This window comes from Tachyglossus aculeatus, chromosome 4 (assembly GCF_015852505.1).
Source record: "Tachyglossus aculeatus isolate mTacAcu1 chromosome 4, mTacAcu1.pri, whole genome shotgun sequence".
In the NCBI taxonomy this organism is placed as follows: Eukaryota; Metazoa; Chordata; class Mammalia; order Monotremata; family Tachyglossidae; genus Tachyglossus; species Tachyglossus aculeatus.
The window spans coordinates 106,534,000-106,554,066 of record NC_052069.1 but is presented as its reverse complement, the minus strand read 5'-3'; the positions used below and the strand labels follow the sequence as shown (position 1 = coordinate 106,554,066).

Sequence of the window (20,067 nt, the reverse complement as noted above, 5' to 3'; positions counted from 1 at the left end):
GGCGGGAACTACACGTCCCAGCAGGCCCCGGGGCGGGCGGGGCGACGTCACTTCCGGCGGGCGGCCCTAGTAAGCGCTCAATAAACACGATGGACGATGGTGACTGAGTGACGTCCCGGGCGCGGGGAGCCGGCGGGAACTACAAGTCCCAGCGGGCCCCGCGGTTGGGTGACGTCACTTCCGGCGGGCGGGGCGAGCGGGGGCCCAAGCGCGGTGACCTTCGCGGCCCGAGGAGCAGCAGCAGCAGCAGGAGGAAGAGGAGGAGGAAGAAGAAGAGGGAGGGTCGGCCATGTACGTGCAGGAGGAGAAGATGATGTTCGGGGGCGGGGGGCAGCTGGTCCGGCTGCACGTGTGCACCCTGGACGGGGCCGAGTGGCTGGAGGAGGTCTCCGACGACACCACGGTGGACAGGCTCAAGGAGCGCTGCCTTCGACACGTAAGGATGCAGGCCCAACCCCCTCCCCCCCTAATCGATCCATCCATTCGATGTGGTCCTCATCCTCAATCGGATTCATCGATCGCTTCCTGGGTTGGCAACATCGAGAGACGGTCCCTCCCCAACTCGCAGTCTCAAAGGGGGACGCAAAACCGCCGTCCTCATCAATCGTGTTTATCGAGCGCTTACTCTGTGCAGAGCGCTGGGGCAGTCCAAGTTGGCAACATCTAGAGACAGGCCCTACCCAGCAGTGGGCTCGCGGTCTAGAAGGGGGGGAGAAGGACAACAGAACAAAACATACCGACGAAATAAAATGGATAGGATAGATATGTACAAGTAAGATCAATAAGTAGAGTAATAAATGGTATGTGCAAGTAAGATCAATAAATAGAGTAATAAATGGTCCCTACCCAACAGTGGGCTCACAGTCTAGAAGAGGGGGAGACGGACAACAAAACAAAACATACCGACGAAATAAAATGGATAGGATAGATATGCGCAAGTAAGATCAATAAATAGAGTAATAAATGGTCCCTACCCAACAGTGGGCTCACAGTCTAGAAGAGGGGGAGACGGAGAACAAAACCCAACGTACCAACGAAATAAAATGAATAGGATAGATATGTACAAGGAAGATCAATAAATAGAGTAATAAATAGTCCCTACCCAACAGTGGGCTCACAGTCTAGAAGGGGGAGACGGACAACAAAACAAAACATACCGACGAAATAAAATAAATAGGATAGATATGTACAAGTAAGATCAATAAATAGAGTAATAAATGGTCCCTACCCAACAGTGGGCTCGCAGTCTAGAAGAGGGGGAGACGGAGAACAAAACCCAACGTGCCAACGAAATAAAATGAATAGGATAGATATGTACAAGTAAGATCAATAAATAGAGTAATAAGTGGTCCCTACCCAACAGTGGGCTCACAGTCTAGAAGAGGGGGAGACGGAGAACAAAACAAAACATACCGACGAAATAAAATGAATAGGATAGATATGTACAAGTAAGATCAATAAATAGAGTAATAAATGGTCAATCAATCAATCAATCAATCGTATTTATTGAGCGCTTACTATGTGCAGAGCACTGTACTAAGCGCTTGGGAAGTACAAATTGGCATCACATAGAGACAGTCCCTACCCAACGGTGGGCTCACAGTCTAGGAGGGGGAGACGGACAACAAAACAAAACATACCGACGAAATAAAATGGATAGGATAGATATGCACAAGTGAGATCAATAAATAGAGTAATAAATGGTCCCTACCCAACAGTGGGCTCACAGTCTAGAAGAGGGGGAGACGGAGAACAAAACCCAACGTGCCAACGAAATAAAATGAATAGGATAGATATGTGCAAGGAAGATCAATAAATAGAGTAATAAATGGTCAATCAATCAATCGTATTTATTGAGCGCTTACTATGTGCAGAGCACCGTACTAAGCGCTTGGGAAGTACAAATTGGCATCACATAGAGACAGTCCCTACCCAACAGTGGGCTCACAGTCTAGGAGGGGGAGACGGACAACAAAACAAAACGTACCGACGAAATAAAATAAATAGGATAGATATGCATAAGTGAGATCAATAAATAGAGTAATAAATGGTCCCTACCCAACAGTGGGCTCGCAGTCTAGAAGAGGGGGAGACGGACAACAAAACCCAACGTACCAACGAAATAAAATGAATAGGATAGATATGTACAAGTAAGATCAATAAATAGAGTAATAAATGGTCCCTACCCAGCAGTGGGCTCACAGTCTAGAAGAGGGGGAGACGGAGAACAAAACCCAACGTGCCAACGAAATAAAATGAATAGGATAGATATGTGCAAGGAAGATCAATAAATAGAGTAATAAATGGTCCCTACCCAACAGTGGGCTCACAGTCTAGGAGGGGGAGACGGACAACAAAACAAAACATACCGACGAAATAAAATGAATAGGATAGATGTGTACAAGTAAGATCAATAAATAGAGTAATAAATGGTCCCTACCCAACAGTGGGCTCACAGTCTAGAAGAGGGGGGGACGGAGAACAAAACCCAACGTACCAATGAAATAAAATAAATAGGATAGATATGTACAAGTAAGATCAATAAATAGAGTAATAAATGGTCCCTACCCAACAGTGGGCTCACAGTCTAGAAGAGGGGGAGACGGAGAACAAAACCCAACGTGCCAACGAAATAAAATGAATAGGATAGATATGTGCAAGGAAGATCAATAAATAGAGTAATAAATGGTCCCTACCCAACAGTGGGCTCACAGTCTAGAAGAGGGGGAGACGGAGAACAAAACCCAACGTGCCAATGAAATAAAATGAATAGGATAGATATGTGCAAGGAAGATCAATAAATAGAGTAATAAATGGTCCCTACCCAACAGTGGGCTCACAGTCTAGAAGAGGGGGAGACGGAGAACAAAACCCAACGTACCAACGAAATAAAATGAATAGGATAGATATGTACAAGGAAGATCAATAAATAGAGTAATAAATAGTCCCTACCCAACAGTGGGCTCACAGTCTAGAAGGGGGAGACGGACAACAAAACAAAACATACCGACGAAATAAAATAAATAGGATAGATATGTACAAGTAAGATCAATAAATAGAGTAATAAATGGTCCCTACCCAACAGTGGGCTCACAGTCTAGGAGGGGGAGACGGACAACAAAACAAAACATACCAACGAAATAAAATAAATAGGATAGATATGTACAAGTGAGATAAATAGAGGGATAAATATGTACGACCGTATATACATATATACAGGTGCTAACAAAATGAAATAAATAGAGTAGACAGGTGCAAGTAAAATAAATAAAGAGTAATAAATATGGACATGCATATAAAAATGGTGGGGTCCTCTGTCTCCCCCTTCTAGACTGCGAGCCCACTGTTGGGTCGGGACCGTCTCTAGATGTTGCCCACTTGGACTTCCCAAGCGCTTAGTCCAGTGCTCTGCACTCAATAAATACGATTGATTGATAGGGGCTGTCTCTATGTGTTGCCAACCTGTCCTTCCCAAGCGCTTAGTCCAGTGCTCTGCACACAGTCAGCGCTCAATAAATACGACTGATTGATAGGGACTGTCTCTATGTGTTGCCAGCTTGTCCTTCCCAAGCGCTTAGTACGGTGCTTTGCACACAGTAAGCGCTCAATGAATATGACTGATTGATAGGGACTGTCTCTATGTGTTGCCAGCTTGTCCTTCCCAAGCGCTTAGTCCAGTGCTCTGCACACAGTAAGCGCTCAATAAATATGATTGATTGATAGGGGCTGTCTCTATGTGTTGCCAACTTGTCCTTCCCAAGCGCTTAGTCCAGTGCTCTGCACACAGTAAGCGCTCAATAAATACAATTGATTGATAGGGACTGTCTCTATGTGTTGCCAACTTGTCCTTCCCAAGCGCTTAGTCCAGTGCTCTGCACACAGTAAGTGCCCAATAAATACGATTGATTGATAGGGGCTGTCTCTATGTGTTGCCAGCTTGTCCTTCCCAAGCGCTTAGTACGGTGCTTTGCACACAGTAAGCGCTCAATGAATACGACTGATTGATAGGGACTGTCTCTATGTGTTGCCAGCTTGTCCTTCCCAAGCGCTTAGTCCAGTGCTCTGCACACAGTAAGTGCCCAATAAATACGATTGATTGATAGGGGCTGTCTCTATGTGTTGCCAGCTTGTCCTTCCCAAGCGCTTAGTACGGTGCTTTGCACACAGTAAGCGCTCAATGAATACGACTGATTGATAGGGACTGTCTCTATGTGTTGCCAGCTTGTCCTTCCCAAGCGCTTAGTCCAGTGCTCTGCACACAGTAAGTGCCCCATAAATACGATTGATTGATAGGGGCTGTCTCTATGTGTTGCCAGCTTGTCCTTCCCAAGCGCTTAGTCCAGTGCTCTGCACACAGTAAGCGCTCAATAAATACAATTGATTGATAGGGGCTGTCTCTGTGTGTTGCCAGCTTGTACTTCCCAAGCACTTAGTCCGGTGCTCTGCACACAGTAAGCGCTCAATAAATAGGATTGATTGATAGGGGCTGTCTCTGTGTGTTGCCAGCTTGTCCTTCCCAAGCGCTTAGTCCGGTGCTCTGCACACAGCAAGCACTCAATAAATACGATTGATTGATAGGGACTGTCTCTATGTGTTGCCAGCTCGTCCTTCCCAAGCGCTTAGTCTGGTGCTCTGCACACAGTCAGCGCTCAATAAATACCATTGATTGATAGGGACTGTCTCTATGTGTTGCCAGCTTGTACTTCCCAAGCGCTTAGTCCAGTGCTCTGCACACAGTAAGCGCTCAATAAATACGATTGATTGATAGGGACTGTCTCTATGTGTTGCCAGCTTGTCCTTCCCAAGCGCTTAGTACAGTGCCCTACACACAGCAAGCGCTCAATAAATACGATTGATAGGGACTGTCTCTATGTGTTGCCAGCTTGTACTTCCCAAGCGCGTAGTCCGGTGCTCTGCGCACAGTAAGCGCTCAATAAATACAACTGATTGATTGGTTGATTGCAAGCTGGCAACATAGAGACGGTCCCAACCCATTCATTCATCTGATCGGATTTATCGAGCGCTGACTGTGCGCAGGGCACTGGACTGAGCACTTGGGAAGGCCACGTGGGCAACAGATAGAGACCATCCCTACCCAACAACAGGCTCGCAGTCTAGAAGGGGAGACAGACAACAAAACAAAACGACAGGCGTCAATAGCCTGTACACTTAAGAAAGTCGACAGTCATCATCAATCATCAATCGTATTTATTGAGCGCTTACTGTGTGCAGAGCACTGTAGTAAGCGCTTGGGAAGTACAAGTTGGCAACATATAGAGACAGTCCCTACCCAACAGTGGGCTCACAGTCTATTGCATCAATAGACAGGAAAACAAAATTTGTCTAATGAATAGACATCGTTCTATATCTAGACATAGACATAATATATTTGCATCCTGTTTTACTTTCCGATTGTTGGTTTGACATCGATCAATCAATCATATTTATTGAGCGCTGACTGTGTGCAGAGCACTGGACTAAGCGCTTGGGAAGCCCAAGTGGGCAACAGATAGAGACCATCCCTACCCAACAACAGGTTCGCAGTCTAGAAGGGGGAGACAGACAACAAAACACGTAGGCATCAATAGCATCAAAATAGATAAACAGAGTTATAGATATGTACACATGGTTAATCAAATAAATAGAATAAATATGTACAACTGTGCGCTTGGAAAGTACAATTCGGCGACAGATAGAGACCATCCCTACCCCACAACAGGCTCACAGTCTAGAAGGGGGAGACAGACAACGAAACAAAACAAGTAGACAGGCATCGATACCCTGTACACTTAATAAAGTAGACCGGCATCAATGGACAACAAAACAAAATTTGTCTAATGAACAAAAGCTGTCTAATGGAATAAGAAACTACTTTTTATCCAAATGAATTGTGTCAGATGGATCGTTCCTACTCTACTGATGTAAAAGAAAAATCTATCAAACCTGTGCATGTTAAAGAAAATATATTTACATCCTGTTTTACTTTCTGATTGTTGGTTGGAAATCAATCAATCAATCGTATTTATCGAGTGCTGACTGTGTGCAGAGCACTGGACTAAGCGCTTGGGAAGGACAAGTGGGCAACAGATAGAGACCGTCCCTACCCAACAACAGGCTCACAGTCTAGAAGGGGGAGACAGACAACAAAACAAGTAGACAGGCGTCAATAGCCTGTACACTTACTTCATAAAGTAGACCGGCATCAACAGACAACAAAACAAAATTTGTCTAATGAATAGACATAGTTCTATATATAGACATAGAATAGTAGATAAAAAGAAACTACTTTTTATCCAAATGAATTGTGTCAGATGGATCGTTCTTACTCTGCTGATGTAAAAGAAAAATCTATCAAACCTGTGCGTATTAAAGAAAAGATATTTACATCCTGTTTTACTTTCTGATTGTTGGTTGGAAATCAATCGTATTTATCGAGCGCTGTGTGCAGAGCACTGGACTAAGCGCTTGGGAAGTACAAGTGGGCAACAGATCGAGACCATCCCTACCCAACAACAGGTTGAAGGGAGAGACAGACAACAAAACGAAACAAGTAGACAGGCATCAATAGCCTGTACGCTTAATGAAGTAGACAGGCATCAAGAGACAACAAAACAAAATTTGTCTAATGAATAGACATAGTTCTATATATAGACATAGAATAGTAGATAAAAAGAAACTACTTTTTATCCAAATGAATTGTGTCAAATGGATTGTTCTTACTCTACTGATGTAAAAGAAAAATCTATCAAACCTGTGCATATTAAAGAAAATATATTTGCATCCTGTTTTACTTTCTGATTGGTTGGACATCAATCAATCATATTTATTGAGCACTGAATGTGTGCAGAGTACTGTACTAAGCGCTTGGGAAGCCCAAGTTGGCAACATCTAGAGCCGGTCCCCACCCCAACAGCGGGCTCACAGTCTAGAAGGGGGAGACGGACAACAAAACAAGTAGACAGGCGTCAATAGCCTGTACACTTAATAAAGTAGACAGGCATCAATGGACAACAAAACAAAATTTGTCTAATGAATAGACATAGTTCTATATATAGGCATAGACATAGAATAGTAGATAAAAAGAAACTACTTTTTATCCAAACGAATTGTGTCAAATGGATTGTTCTTACTCTACTGATGTAAAAGAAAAATCTATCAAACCTGTGCATATTAAAGAAAATATATTTACATCCTATTTTACTTTCTGATTGTTGGTTTGACATCAATCAATCAATCGTATTGAGCGCTGACTGTGCAGAGCACTGGACTAAGCGCTTGAGAAGTACAAGTTGGCAACAGATAGAGACGGTCCCTACTCAACAGTGGGCTCACAGTCTAGAAGGGGGAGACAGACAACAAAACCAAACATATTAACAAAATAAAATAAGTAAAACAGATATGTACCGCTCCCTCCATCCTCATTCCATCGTATCCATTCATTCAGTCAATCAATCAATCAATGTCGTATTTATTGAGCGCCTACTGTGTGCAGAGCACTGGACCAAGCTCTTGGGAAGCCCAAGTTGGCAACATCTAGAGCCGGTCCCTACCCCAGCAGCGGGCTCACAGTCTACAAAGGGGAGATGGACAACAAAACAAAACATGTTAACAAAATCAAATAAATAGAATAGTAAATATGTATAAGTAAAATGGAGTAATAAATATGTACAAGTCGCTTCCCAGACTGAGCCCCCTCCTCCCCCTCTCTATCCCCCCCAACTTACCTCCTTCCCTTCCCCACAGCACCTGTATCTATGTATATATGTTTGTACATATTTATTACTCTATTTTATTTGTACATATCTATTCTATTTATTTTATTTTGTTAGTATGTTTGGTTTTGTTCTCTGTCTCCCCCTTCTAGACTGTAAGACTGTTGGGTAGGGACTGTCTCTATATGTTGCCAACTTGTACTTCCCAAGCGCTTAGTACAGTGCTCTGCACACAGTAAGCGCTCCATAAATACGATTGATTGATTGATTCCTCTCCCCCTCCTCCCCCTCTCCATCCCTCCCGCCTTACCTCCTTCCCCTCCCCACAGCACCTGTATATTTGTATATATGTTTGTATGTATTTATTACTATATTTATTGTACTTATACATATCTATTCTATTTATTTTATTTTGTTAATATGTTTGGTTTTATTCTCCGTCTCCCCCTTCTAGACTGTGAGCCCGCTGTTGGGTAGGGACCGGCTCTATATGTTGCCAACTTGTACTTCCCAAGAGCTTAGTACAGTGCTCTGCACACAGTCAGCGCTCAATAGATACGATTGATTGATTGATTGATCCACTTCTCGGGGCCTCAGTTACCTCATCGGTCAAATGGGGAGTAAGACTTTGAGCCCCACGTGGGTCAACCTGATGACCTTGTATCTACCCCAGCGCTTGGCGCAACGTAAGCACTTGACAAGTACCCTCATCGTAAAGGTTGCAACTCCAAGTACAAGGGTGATGCAGAAGGGAATGGGAGAAGGCCACTTAACTTCTCTTTGCCTGTTACCTCATCTGTAAAATGGGGATTAAGACTGTGAGCCCCATGTGGGACAACATGATCACCCTGTATCACCCTCGTCCCCCTCTCCATCCCCTCCATCTTACCTCCTTCCCTTCCCCACAGCACCTGTATATATGTATATATGTTTGTACATATTTATTACTCTATTTATTTCTTTTACTTGTGCATATCTATTCTATTTATTTTATTTTGTTAGTATGTTTGGTTTTGTTCTCTGTCTCCCCCTTTTAGACTGTGAGCCCACTGTTGGGTAGGGACTGTCTCTATATGTTGCCAGCTTGTACTTCCCAAGCGCTTAGTACAGTGCTGTGCACACAGTAAGCACTCAATAAATACGATTGATTGATTGATTGTATCCCCCCCAGCGCTTAGAACAGTCCCTTCAAAGCCCTGCTGAGAGCTCACCTCCTCCAGGAGGCCTTCCCAGACTGAGCCCCCTCCTTCCTCTCCCCCTCCTCCCCCCATCCACCCCCACTTACCTCCCTCCCCTCCCCACAGCACCTGTATATATGTTTGTGCATATTTATTATTCTATTTATTTTACTTGTACGTATTTATTCTATTTATTTTATTTTGTTGATTTGTTTTGTTTCGTTGTCTGTCTCCCCCTTCTAGACTGTGAGCCAGCTGTTGGGGAGGGACTGTCTCTATGTGTTGCCAACTTGTGCTTCCCAAGCGCTTAGCACAGTGCTCTGCACACAGTAAGCGCTCAATAAATACGATTGAATGAATGAATGAAATGAGGGCTTAGTCAGGGAAGATTTCTAGGAGGAGATGTGCCTTCAATAAGAGAGAAAGGGGGTAGAGGTCAGATGAGAAGGGGGAGGGAGATGCTGGCAAGGGAGAGGGCTTGGTTCATTCACTCATTCATTCAATCATTCATTCAATTGTATTTATGGAGGACTTACTGCATGCAAAGCACAGAACTAAGCGCTTCTTCGGAGAGAACAATATAACAATTAACAGACAGATTCCCTGACCACAACAAGCTTACGGTCGTCGAGAGGGAGACAGATACCCAACTTGTCCTTCCCAAGCGCTTAGTACAGTGCTCTGCACACAGTAAGCGCTCAATAAATACGATAGAATGAATGAATCTATTGGGCGCTGACTGTGTGGACTGAACACTCCTTTTCCTCAGCTCCTCCTCATCGCCCCTACTCCCTGCTTTACCGCCTTCCCCGCCCCACAGCACTTGCGTATAGTTGTACATATTTATTCTATTTATTTTATTAACTATGTGCACATATCTATAACCCTATTTCTTCTAGACTGTGAGCCCACTGTTGGGTAGGGACCGTCTCTATACGTTGCCAACTTGTACTTCCCAAGCGCTTAGTCCAGTGCTCTGCACACAGTAAGTGCTCAGTAAATACGATTGATTGATTGATGTCAAACCAACAATCAGAAAGTAAAATAGGATGTAAATATATTTTCTTTAATACGCACAGGTTTGATAGATTTTTCTTTTACATCAGAGATTAAGAACGATCCATTTGACCCAATTCGTTTGGATAAGAAGTGGTTTCTGATTTCATCAGACAAATTTTGTTTTGTTGTCTGTCTCTCCCTTCTAGACTGTGAGCCCATTGTTGGGTAGGGGCCAGTCTCTATCTGTTGCCAACTTGTACTTCCCAAGCGCTTAGTCCAGTGCTCTGCACACAGTAAGCGCTCAATAAATACGATTGAATGAACGAATGAATGAATGCTATTGATGCCTTCTACTTGTTTTGTTTTGTTGTCTGTGTCCCCCTTCTAGACTGTGAACCTGTTGTTGGGTAGGGATGGTCTCTATCTGTTGCCGAATTGGGCTTTCCAAGCGCTTAGTACAGTGTTCTGCACACAGTAAGCGCTCAATAAATACGACTGAATGAATGAATGGAGTGCTTGGATCAGTGGAGGAGAAGCAGCGTGGATCAGTGGAAAGAGCCCGGGCTTTGGAGTCGGAGGTCATGGGTTCAAATCCCGGCTCCGCCAGTTGTCAGCTGTGTAACTTTGGGCAAGTCACTTAACTTCTCTGGGCCTCAGTTCCCTCATCTGTAAAATGGGGATGAAGCCTGTGAGCCCTCCGTGGGACAACCTGATTACCTTGTACCCCCCAGCGCTTAGAACAGTGTTTTGCACATAGTAAGCGCTTAATAAATGCCATTATCATTATTATTATTACTGGGTGCGGAGCACTGGACTGAGCGCTCAGGAACAGGGTAGGGACTGTCTCTCTATGTTGCCAACTTGTCCTTACCAAGCACTCAGTCCTGGGGGGGCCTTACCTCCTTCCCCTCCCCACAGTACCTGTATATATGTTTGTACGTATTTATTACTCTATTTATTTATTTATTTTATTTGTACATTTTTTTTTATTTTGTTAATATGTTTGATTTTGTTCTCTGTCTCCCCCTTCTAGACTGTGAGCCCACTGTTGGGTAGGGACCGTCTCTCTATGTTGCCGACTTGTCCTTCCCAAGCGCTCAGTCCTCCCCCTCTCCATCCCCCCCCCCCGCCTTACCTCCTTCCCCTCCCCACAGCACCTGTATCTATGTATATATGTTTGTTCGTATTTATTACGCTTTTTATTTATTTATTTTATTTGTACATATTTATTCTACTTATTTTATTTTGTTAATATGTTTTGTTTTGTTCTGTCTCCCTCTTCTAGACTGTGAGCCCACTGTTGGGTAGGGACCGTCTCTATATGTTGCCAGCTTGTACTTCCCAAGCGCTTAGTACAGTGCTCTGCACACAGTAAGCGCTCAATAAATACGATTGAATGAATGAATAGGGACCGTCTCTATATGTTGCCAACTTGTACTTCCCAAGCGCGTAGTACAGTGCTCTGCACACAGGAAGCGCTCAATAAATACGATTGAATGAACGAATGAATCCCCATCTACGTGTTCTGTTGTCTGTCTCCCCCTTCTAGACTGGGAGCCCATTGTGGGGTAAGGACCGTCTCTATAGAATAATAACAATAATGATGGCATTTATTAAGCGCTGACTATGTGCAAAGCACCATTCTAAGCGCTGGGGAGGTTACAAGGTGATCAGGTTGTCCCACGGGGGGGCTCACAGCCTTAATCCCCATTTTACAGATGAGGTAACTGAGGCCCAGAGAAGTTAAGTGACTTGCCCAAAGTCACACAGCTGATAAGGGGCGGAGCCGGGATTTGAACCCATGACCTCTGACTCCAAAGCCCGGGCTCTTTCCACTGAGCCAAGCTGCTTCTCTATAGAATAATAACAATAACGATGGCATTTATTAAGCGCTTACTATGTGCAAAGCACCGTTCTAAGCGCTGGGGAGGTTACAAGGTGATCAGGTTGTCGCACGGGGGGCTCACAGTCTTAACCCCCATTTCAATAATAATAATAATAATGGCATTTATTAAGCACTTACTATGTGCAAAACACTGTTCTAAGTGCTGGGGAGGTCACAAGGTGATCAGGTTGTCCCATGGGGGGCTCACAGTCTTCATCCCCATTTTACAGATGAGGGAACTGAGGCACAGAGAAGTTAAGTGACTTGCCCAAAGTCACACCACTGACCAGTGGCAGAGCCGGGATTTGAACCGATGACCTCTGACTTAATAACAGTAATAATAAATGGTCTTTGTTAAGCGCTTACTATGTGCCAAGCACTGTTCTAAGTGCTGGGGAGGTCACAAGGTGATCAGGTTGTCCCACGGGGGGCTCACAGTCTTCATCCCCATTTTACAGATGAGGGAACTGAGGCACAGAGAAGTTAAGTGACTTGCCCAAAGTCACACAGCTGACCAGTGGCAGAGCTGGGATTTGAACCAATGACCTCTGACTTAATAACAATAATAATAAATGGTCTTTGTTAAGCGCTTACTATGTGCCAAGCACTGTTCTAAGCGCTGGGGAGGTCACAAGGTGATCAGGTTGTCCTACGGGGGGCTCACGGTCTTCATCCCCATTTAGAGGCACAGAGAAGTTAAGTGACTTGCCCAAAGTCACACAGCTGACAAGTGGCAGAGTCGAGATTTGAACCCATGACCTCTGACTCCCAAGCCTGTGCTTTTTCCACTGAGTCACACTGCTTCTCTATAGATCCTCTTCTCCTCCTCCCGTCCCCCTCATCTTCACCTCCTGGACTCCCTTCCAGGCTGCGGATTCCATACTTTCCCTTGGCAACCTTTCTGTGCTCTTCCCACTGAGCCACGCTGCTTCTCTACGTTGCCGATTTGTACTTCCCGAGCGCTTAGTCCAGTGCTCTGCACACAGCAAGCGATCAATAAATACGATGGAATGAATAAATGAATCCCTGCCCCAAAACGGGCTTGCGTCACTCTGCCCTCCCTCCCATTCGTTTAGTCATATTTACTTGTCTTGTTGTCTGTCTCCCCTCTTCCAATAATAATAATAATGATGGCATTTATTAAGCGCTTACTATGTGCAAAGCACTGTTCTAAGCGCTGGGGAATTTACAAGGTGATCAGGTTGCCCCACGTGAGGCTCACAGTCTTAATCCCCATTTTACAGAGGAGGTAACCGAGGCCCAGAGAAATGAAGTGACTTGCCCAAAGTCACACAGCTGACCAGTGGCAGAGCCGGGATTTGAACCGATGACCTCTGACTTAATAACAATAATAATAAATGGTCTTTGTTAAGCGCTTACTATGTGCCAAGCGCTGTTCTAAGCGCCGGGGGAGATACAAGGTGATCAGGTTGTCCCACGTGGGGCTCGCTGTCTTCATCCCCATTTGGCAGGTGAGGGAACCGAGGCCCAGAGAAGTGAAGTAACTGGCCCAAAGTCACACAGCTGACAAGTGGTGGAGCTGGGATTAGAACCCATGACCTCCGACTCCCAAGCCCGCGCTCTTTCCACTGAGCCTCGCTGCCTCTCCAAGCTTCACTTGGCCCTCCTGCCCTCCCTCCCATTCCTTCATTCAATCAATCAATCAATCGTATTTATTGAGCGCTTACTGTGTGCAGAGCACTGTACTAAGCGCTTGGGAAGTACAAGTCGGCAACACATAGAGACAGTCCCTACCCAACAGCGGGCTCGTATTGTCTTGTCTGGCCGCCCCCTTCAAATAATAATAATAATGATGGCATTTGTTAAGCACTTACAATGTGCCAAGCACTGTTCTCAACGCGGGGGGAGATGCAAGGTAAACAGGCTGCCCCACGTGGGGCTCACGGTTTTCATCCCCATTTGGCAGATGAGGGCACTGAGGCCCAGTGGAGTGACTTGTCCAAAGTCACCCAGCAAAGTGGCGGAGCTGGGTTTCGAACCCATGACCTCTGACTCCCAAGCCCGGGCTCTTTGCACTGAGCCCCGCTGCTTCTTCTAGACTGTCAGCCTGTTGAGGGGGAGCAGAGGAAAATGGGGCGCTCGGACCCCCAGCTCGGCCCCTCTGCTCTTTCCTCCCCCGAACTGACATCTTTTCCCTGTATATATGTATATATATTTGTACATATTTATTACTCTATTTATTTTACTTGTACATATCTATCCTATTTATTTTATTTTGTTAGTATGTTTGGTTTTGTTCTCTGTCTCCCCCTTTTAGACTGTGAGCCCACTGTTGGGTAGGGACTGTCTCTATATGTTGCCAATTTGTACTTCCCAAGCGCTTAGTACAGTGCTCTGCACATAGTAAGCGCTCAATAAATACGATTGATTGATTTTCCCCTTCCTCCCATCCCTGCTTCAACCGATCGATCCATCTACTGCTTTTTCCTTCCTCCTCTCGGGAACCCATTGCCCTCCCTCTTTCCCTTCTCACCTGACCATCTCCCCCCCTTTGCTTTTTTTATCCCCCCCATCTTACCTCCTTCCCTTCCCCACAGCACCTGTATATATGTATATATGTTTGTACATATTTGTTACTCTATTTATTTATTTTACTCGTACATATCTATTCTATTTATTTTATTTTGTTAGTATGTTTGGTTTTGTTCTCTGTCTACCCCTTTTAGACTGTGAGCCCACTGTTGGGTAGGGACTGTCTCTGTATGTTGCCAGCTTGTACTTCCCAAGCGCTTAGTACAGTGCTCTGCACACAGTAAGCGCTCAATAAATACCATTGATGATGATGATGATCCCCCCAGTTTTCCTCCCCTTCCTCCCCCCCTCCCCATCTGGTTATCCCTTCGTCCATCATGGTACCATACTGTCCCAAGCACTTAGTAATGATAATAATTAATTATGGTATTTGTTAAGTGCTTACCGTGTGCCAAGCCCTGTACTAAGCACCGGCAAATCAGGTTGGACACAGTCCCTGTCCCACGTGGGGCTCACAGGCTCAACCCCCATTTTACAGATGAGGTAATTGAGGCACAGAGAAGTGAAGTCACTTGCCCAAGGTCACACAGCAGACAAGTGGCAGAGCCGGGATTACAGTGCTTTGCCCACAGTAAGCGCTCAATGAATACGATTTGAATGAATCGTATTCATTCAAATTCATTCATATTTATTACTCTATTTTACTTATACATATCTATTCTATTTATTTTATTTTGTTAGTACGTTTGGTTTTGTTCTCTGTCTCCCCCTTTTAGACTGTGAGCCCACTGTTGGGTAGGGACTGTCTCTATATGTTGCCAACTTGTACTTCCCAAGCGCTTAGTACAGTGCTCTGCACACAGTAAGCGCTCAGTAAATACAGTTGATGATGATGATGATCCCCCCAGTTTTCCTCCCCTTCCTCCCCCCCTCCCCATCTGGTTATCCCTTCTTCCATCACGGTACTGTACTGTCCCAAGCGCTTAATAATTATAATAATTAATTATGGTATTTGTTAAGTGCTTACTGTGTGCCAGGCCTTGTACTAAGCACCAGCAAATCAGGTTGGACACAGTCCCTGTCCCACATGGGGCTCACAGGCTCAACCCCCATTTTACAGATGAGGTAATTGAGGCACAGAAAAGTGAAGTCACTTGCCCAAGGTCACACAGCAGACAAGTGTGACTGTGACTTTTAGACTGTGACTTTTAGACTTTGACTGTGAAAGTCTTAGACTTTTAGACTGTGAGCCCACTGTTGGGTAGGGACTGTCTCTATATGTTGCCAATTTGTACTTCCCAAGCGCTTAGTACAGTGCTCTGCACATAGTAAGTGCTCAATAAATATGATTGATGATGAAGTGGCGGAGCCAGGATTACAGTGCTTTGCACACAGTAAGCGCTTAATGAATACGATTTGAATGAATCATATTCATTCAAATTCATTCATATTTATTACTCTGTTTTACTTATACATATCTATTCTGTTTATTTTATTTTGTTAGTACGTTTGGTTTTGTTCTCTGTCTCCCCCTTTTAGACTGTGAGCCCACTGTTGGGTAGGGACTGTCTCTATATGTTGCCAACTTGGACTTCCCAAGCGCTTAGTCCAGTGCTCTGCACACAGTAAGCGCTCGATAAATACGATTGATTGATTGATTGATTGAATGAGTCACTTCCCGGACTGCCTTTTTCTTCTTATCCTATTTTTGCCCTTCCTGTCATTCTTCCTCTCCATCTTTTCTTTATTCGATGCCCCCCCTTCTCACCTGGGTATTCTTTCCCATCTCCCTGCACCCAGTAAGCGCTTAATAAATACCGTTAATGCTACTCTTGGCCCGTCTCGAACCCCATCCCATTCTCCCAGCCAGTTCACTGATGGGGGTAGGAACGCAGGAGGAAAATAGGGAGAGCCCTGTCCTAATGAAGTTGCTGGAGTGAAGAGGCCGCTCAAAAGCTACATGACCTGAGGAGAATTGTGGCATAATTATTTGCACAGGAGGAAGAGGTTTTTGATTATTGTTATTATTTGTTCAGTAATACCACTGGTAATACCACCAATAATGCAGTTAGTTCAGTAAGCCCACCCCAGTAGGCTAGTAATCAGTGCTGGAGGGAGAGGACTGAAAGAGTAAGCAGGAACAGTCTTGCAAACGTAGCCTCAGAGTTTCTCTTGGCTTTGATTGAGTTAATTATTGTGGTGGTTTTGTTGCCAAGAAAAGTCTCCCTCCAAGTGGCCACCAGCCACTCCTCCTCTTCAGTAAGTGCCCCAATTCCTGGTACAAATTGAGGCAGTAAACTGAGGTGTTTTCGAAAACAGGGCAAGAGGTTTGGCCCTTAAGGCTTCCCTTTTGTCCGGAACTTCTCAGATGACTGCTTTTTTGTTGTTTGTTTTGGTTATTTTGTTTTTGTTGTCTGCTTCACAGCCGCGGCGCGCACACTGTGTAGTCTCTCAAGTGTTAGGTGACACTGCAGAGTGCTAGGCCCAGATCCTGGCGTTTCCCCTCGTTATTGTTTTTTCTTCCGCTTTAAACTTCACGTGGTTGGTGAGGTCACTGTTAGGAGACCGAATTGAGGCAGGGCTGATCAAGATGCACGTCTTGATTTGTCAAAAAGACCGGAAAGCATCTTTAAAGTTTATTAGTACGTTTTCGGTGCCTGTAGTTATCCATTTAAACTGTGGCCAAGTGGCTGGGTGGAGCTAATGTGTTTTCTTTTTACACTTGTTCCCCCCACCAAGTGATTTTCTTAATAAAAGGACAATAGTGATATTTGGGATTTAAAGGTAACAGGTTTTTTAAGGATCTCTAGAATATGGCTACATTATATTCCATTGATAGGCATACAGGTAAATCATCATCCATCGTATTTATTGAGCGCTTACTGCGTATGGAGCACTGTACTAAGCGCTTGAGAGAGTACAATGCAGCCGAGTTGGGAGACATGTTCCCTGCCCACAAGGCTGTTATACATTCTAGAGTAAATGAAGAAGAGAAGCAGCGTGGGTTTGTGGATATATGTATATACCTGTATATATGTTTGTACATATTTATTACTCTATTTATTTATTTATCTTGTACATATCTATTCTATTTATTTTATTTTGTTAGTATGTTTGGTCTTGTTCTCTGTCTCCCCCTTTTAGACTGTGAGCCCACTGTTGGGTAGGGACTGTCTCTAGATGTTGCCAATTTGGACTTCCCAAGCGCTTAGGACAGTGCTCTGCACATAGTAAGCGCTCAATAAATACGATTGATGATGATGATAGAGCATGGGCCTGAGAGTCAGAAGGACATCGGGTTCTAATTCTGCCTCACCACTTGTCTGCTGTGTGACCCTGGACAAGTCACTTAACCTCTCTGTGCTTCAGTTGCCTCATCTGTCAAATAGGGGTTAAGACTGAGCCCTATTCGGGATGAGACTGTGTCCAACCTGAATTACCTGTAGCTACCCCAGCGTTTAGTTCAGTCTCTGGCACAGAGAAAGCACTTGAAAAATACCAAAAAAAAAATAAAAAATGAAAATATCCGGAAGGCCAGTGATGCCATTTTTATGGATCACAAAATATCAATCAGTCGTATTTATTGAGCGCTTACTGTGTGCAGAGCACTGGACTAAGCGCTTGGGAAGTACATAGAGAGACGGTCCCTACCCAACAGTGGGCTCACAGTCTAGGAGGGGGAGACAGAGAACAAAACCAAACATATTAACAAAATAAAATAAATAGAATAGATATGTACAAGTAAAATAAATAGAGTAATAAATATGTACAAACATATATACATATATACAGGTGCTGTGGGGAAGGGAAGGAGGTAAGGCGGGGGGGTAGAGGGGGGAGGAGGGGGCTCAGTCTGGGAAGCGACTTGTACATATTTATTACTCTATTTTACTTATACATATTTACTATTCCATTTATTTGATCTTGTTAATATGTTTTGTTTTGTTGTCCGTCTCCCCCTTCTAGACTGTGAGCCCGCTGTTGGGGTAGGGACCGGCTCTAGATGTTGCCAACTTGGGCTTCCCAAGCGCTTTGCCCAGTGCTCTGCACACAGTAAGCGCTCAATAAATACGATTGATGTCAAACCAACAATCAGAAAGTAAAATAGGGTGTAAATATATTTTCTTTAATCTGCACAGGTTTGAGAGATTTTTCTTTTACATCAGTAGAGTAAGAACGATCCATTTGACACAATTCATTTGGCTAAAAAGTAGTTCCTTATTTCATTAGACAAATTTTGTTTTGTTGGACTGCAGCCTATTGTAGTCTCCCCCTCTAGCCTGTAAACTCATTATGGGTAGGGAATTTGTCTGCTAAATTCTGTTGTATTGCACTCCCCCAAGGGCTGAGTTAGTACCGTGCTCTGTACATAGTAAGCGCTCAGTAGAGAAGCTCAATAAATAGATAAGCAGCGTGTTTGGGTGGAGAGAGCACAGGTCTGGGAGTACGAGGACTTGGTTTCTAATTCCAGCTCGGCCACTTATCCGCTGCGTGACTTTGGGCCCGTCACTTAACCTGGACACAAGGACTGTGTCCTAACTGAATATCTTGTTTCTATCCCAGCGCTTGGTACTGTGCCTGGCATATAAAAAGTACTTAAATAGAGTACAATTTAAAAAAAAAAAAGCAGCATTGATTAGTTGTGACCTTTCTGAACATCTGGATGCCAAGGAGAAAAGACAACAGGTCCTGACTGGTCTGGGTGCAGCTGCTCAGGTGAAGACAGTTTAGAGCACAATAGTCTCCGCAAGCCACACCTCAAGCTCAGGTTCAGGAAATGAAATTCTTTTTGTTCGCTGGCAGCTTCAGATATGATTCCAGGGCTCTTGTAATTTTCCAGGCGTTAGTGCCAAGTTTGGGCCTGATCCTCTTTTCCCTGAATTTAATTTCTGTCCGTTTGCAATGCCTGATGGTGTTGAGGATTCTACAGTTATAGTTCTCAAACGGCCTCTTGCTGTCTTAGGTTCACCCGAAATGAAGTGATGCTCTTGGGAATGCCAAAAAAGCTTAGATTATGATAAATCTAGTTAGGAGCTCCCCTATGTGAATCATGCCCAAAGGGAGTTGCTAACGTGATCTGTGATATTTAGTTTGACTCACCGCTTCGTGCAAACAATAAATTTACCTATCCTTATGGACACTTTGTTAATTTATGGAGCGGGAACTAAAATTTTTTAAAAAAATTGTGATTGGTCATAGAAATATGGAAGAAATAGAGAAAGAGGGAAGCAGCATTACCACTTGCCTGCATTGGGACCTTGAGCAAGTCACTGACTTCTGTGCCTCAGTCTCCTTATCTGTAAAATGGGGATTGGGTATCTTCTCTTCCCTTTAGACTCTGAGCCCCCTGGGTGATAGACACTGTCTGATCTGACTGTATTGTACCTACCCCAGCATTTAGCACAGTGCTTGACACACAGTAAGCACTAACTAAAATACCCAATTATATACTAAAAGATTGTAACACCTTGGGATAGCTAAATTTAGATGTGATGTTAATCACTATATTTCTGAGACACCTTTCTTTATACTTCTAGTCAAAGATAAATCTCCTGGTTTGTATTTTTGTAGATTGTCCTACTTTGACGCAAGATTCCGTTTTTCATTAGTTTCCGAGGAACGTGGGACAAAGCCAACCAAGGGCGTGTTCCTGTCAGATGGGCCAGACATAAAATGGTTCCGTTCCCCGTGTCCTTTCCTATCCCACTAGTTGAGACAGACTTCCAAGCTGCAGTCCTAATATTCTGAAATTTTTCATAGTGTCCCCCTGGAAACCGGTTACTGAATTTACTCAGCTGCA

The 20,067-nt window shown here is 44.2% G+C and overlaps 1 protein-coding gene across 1 annotated transcript in view; it reads left to right on the top strand.

Moving 5' to 3' along the window:
• Positions 1-249: 249 nt before the first annotated feature.
• UBAC1 (UBA domain containing 1) overlaps positions 250-20,067 on the top strand; it is a 52,166-nt gene continuing 32,348 nt past the window's right edge. The window contains exon 1 of the mRNA XM_038745112.1: positions 250-436. Coding sequence (XP_038601040.1) covers positions 290-436 — 147 coding nt within the window. The 5' untranslated portion in view covers positions 250-289. The remainder of the gene's footprint in view (positions 437-20,067) is intronic.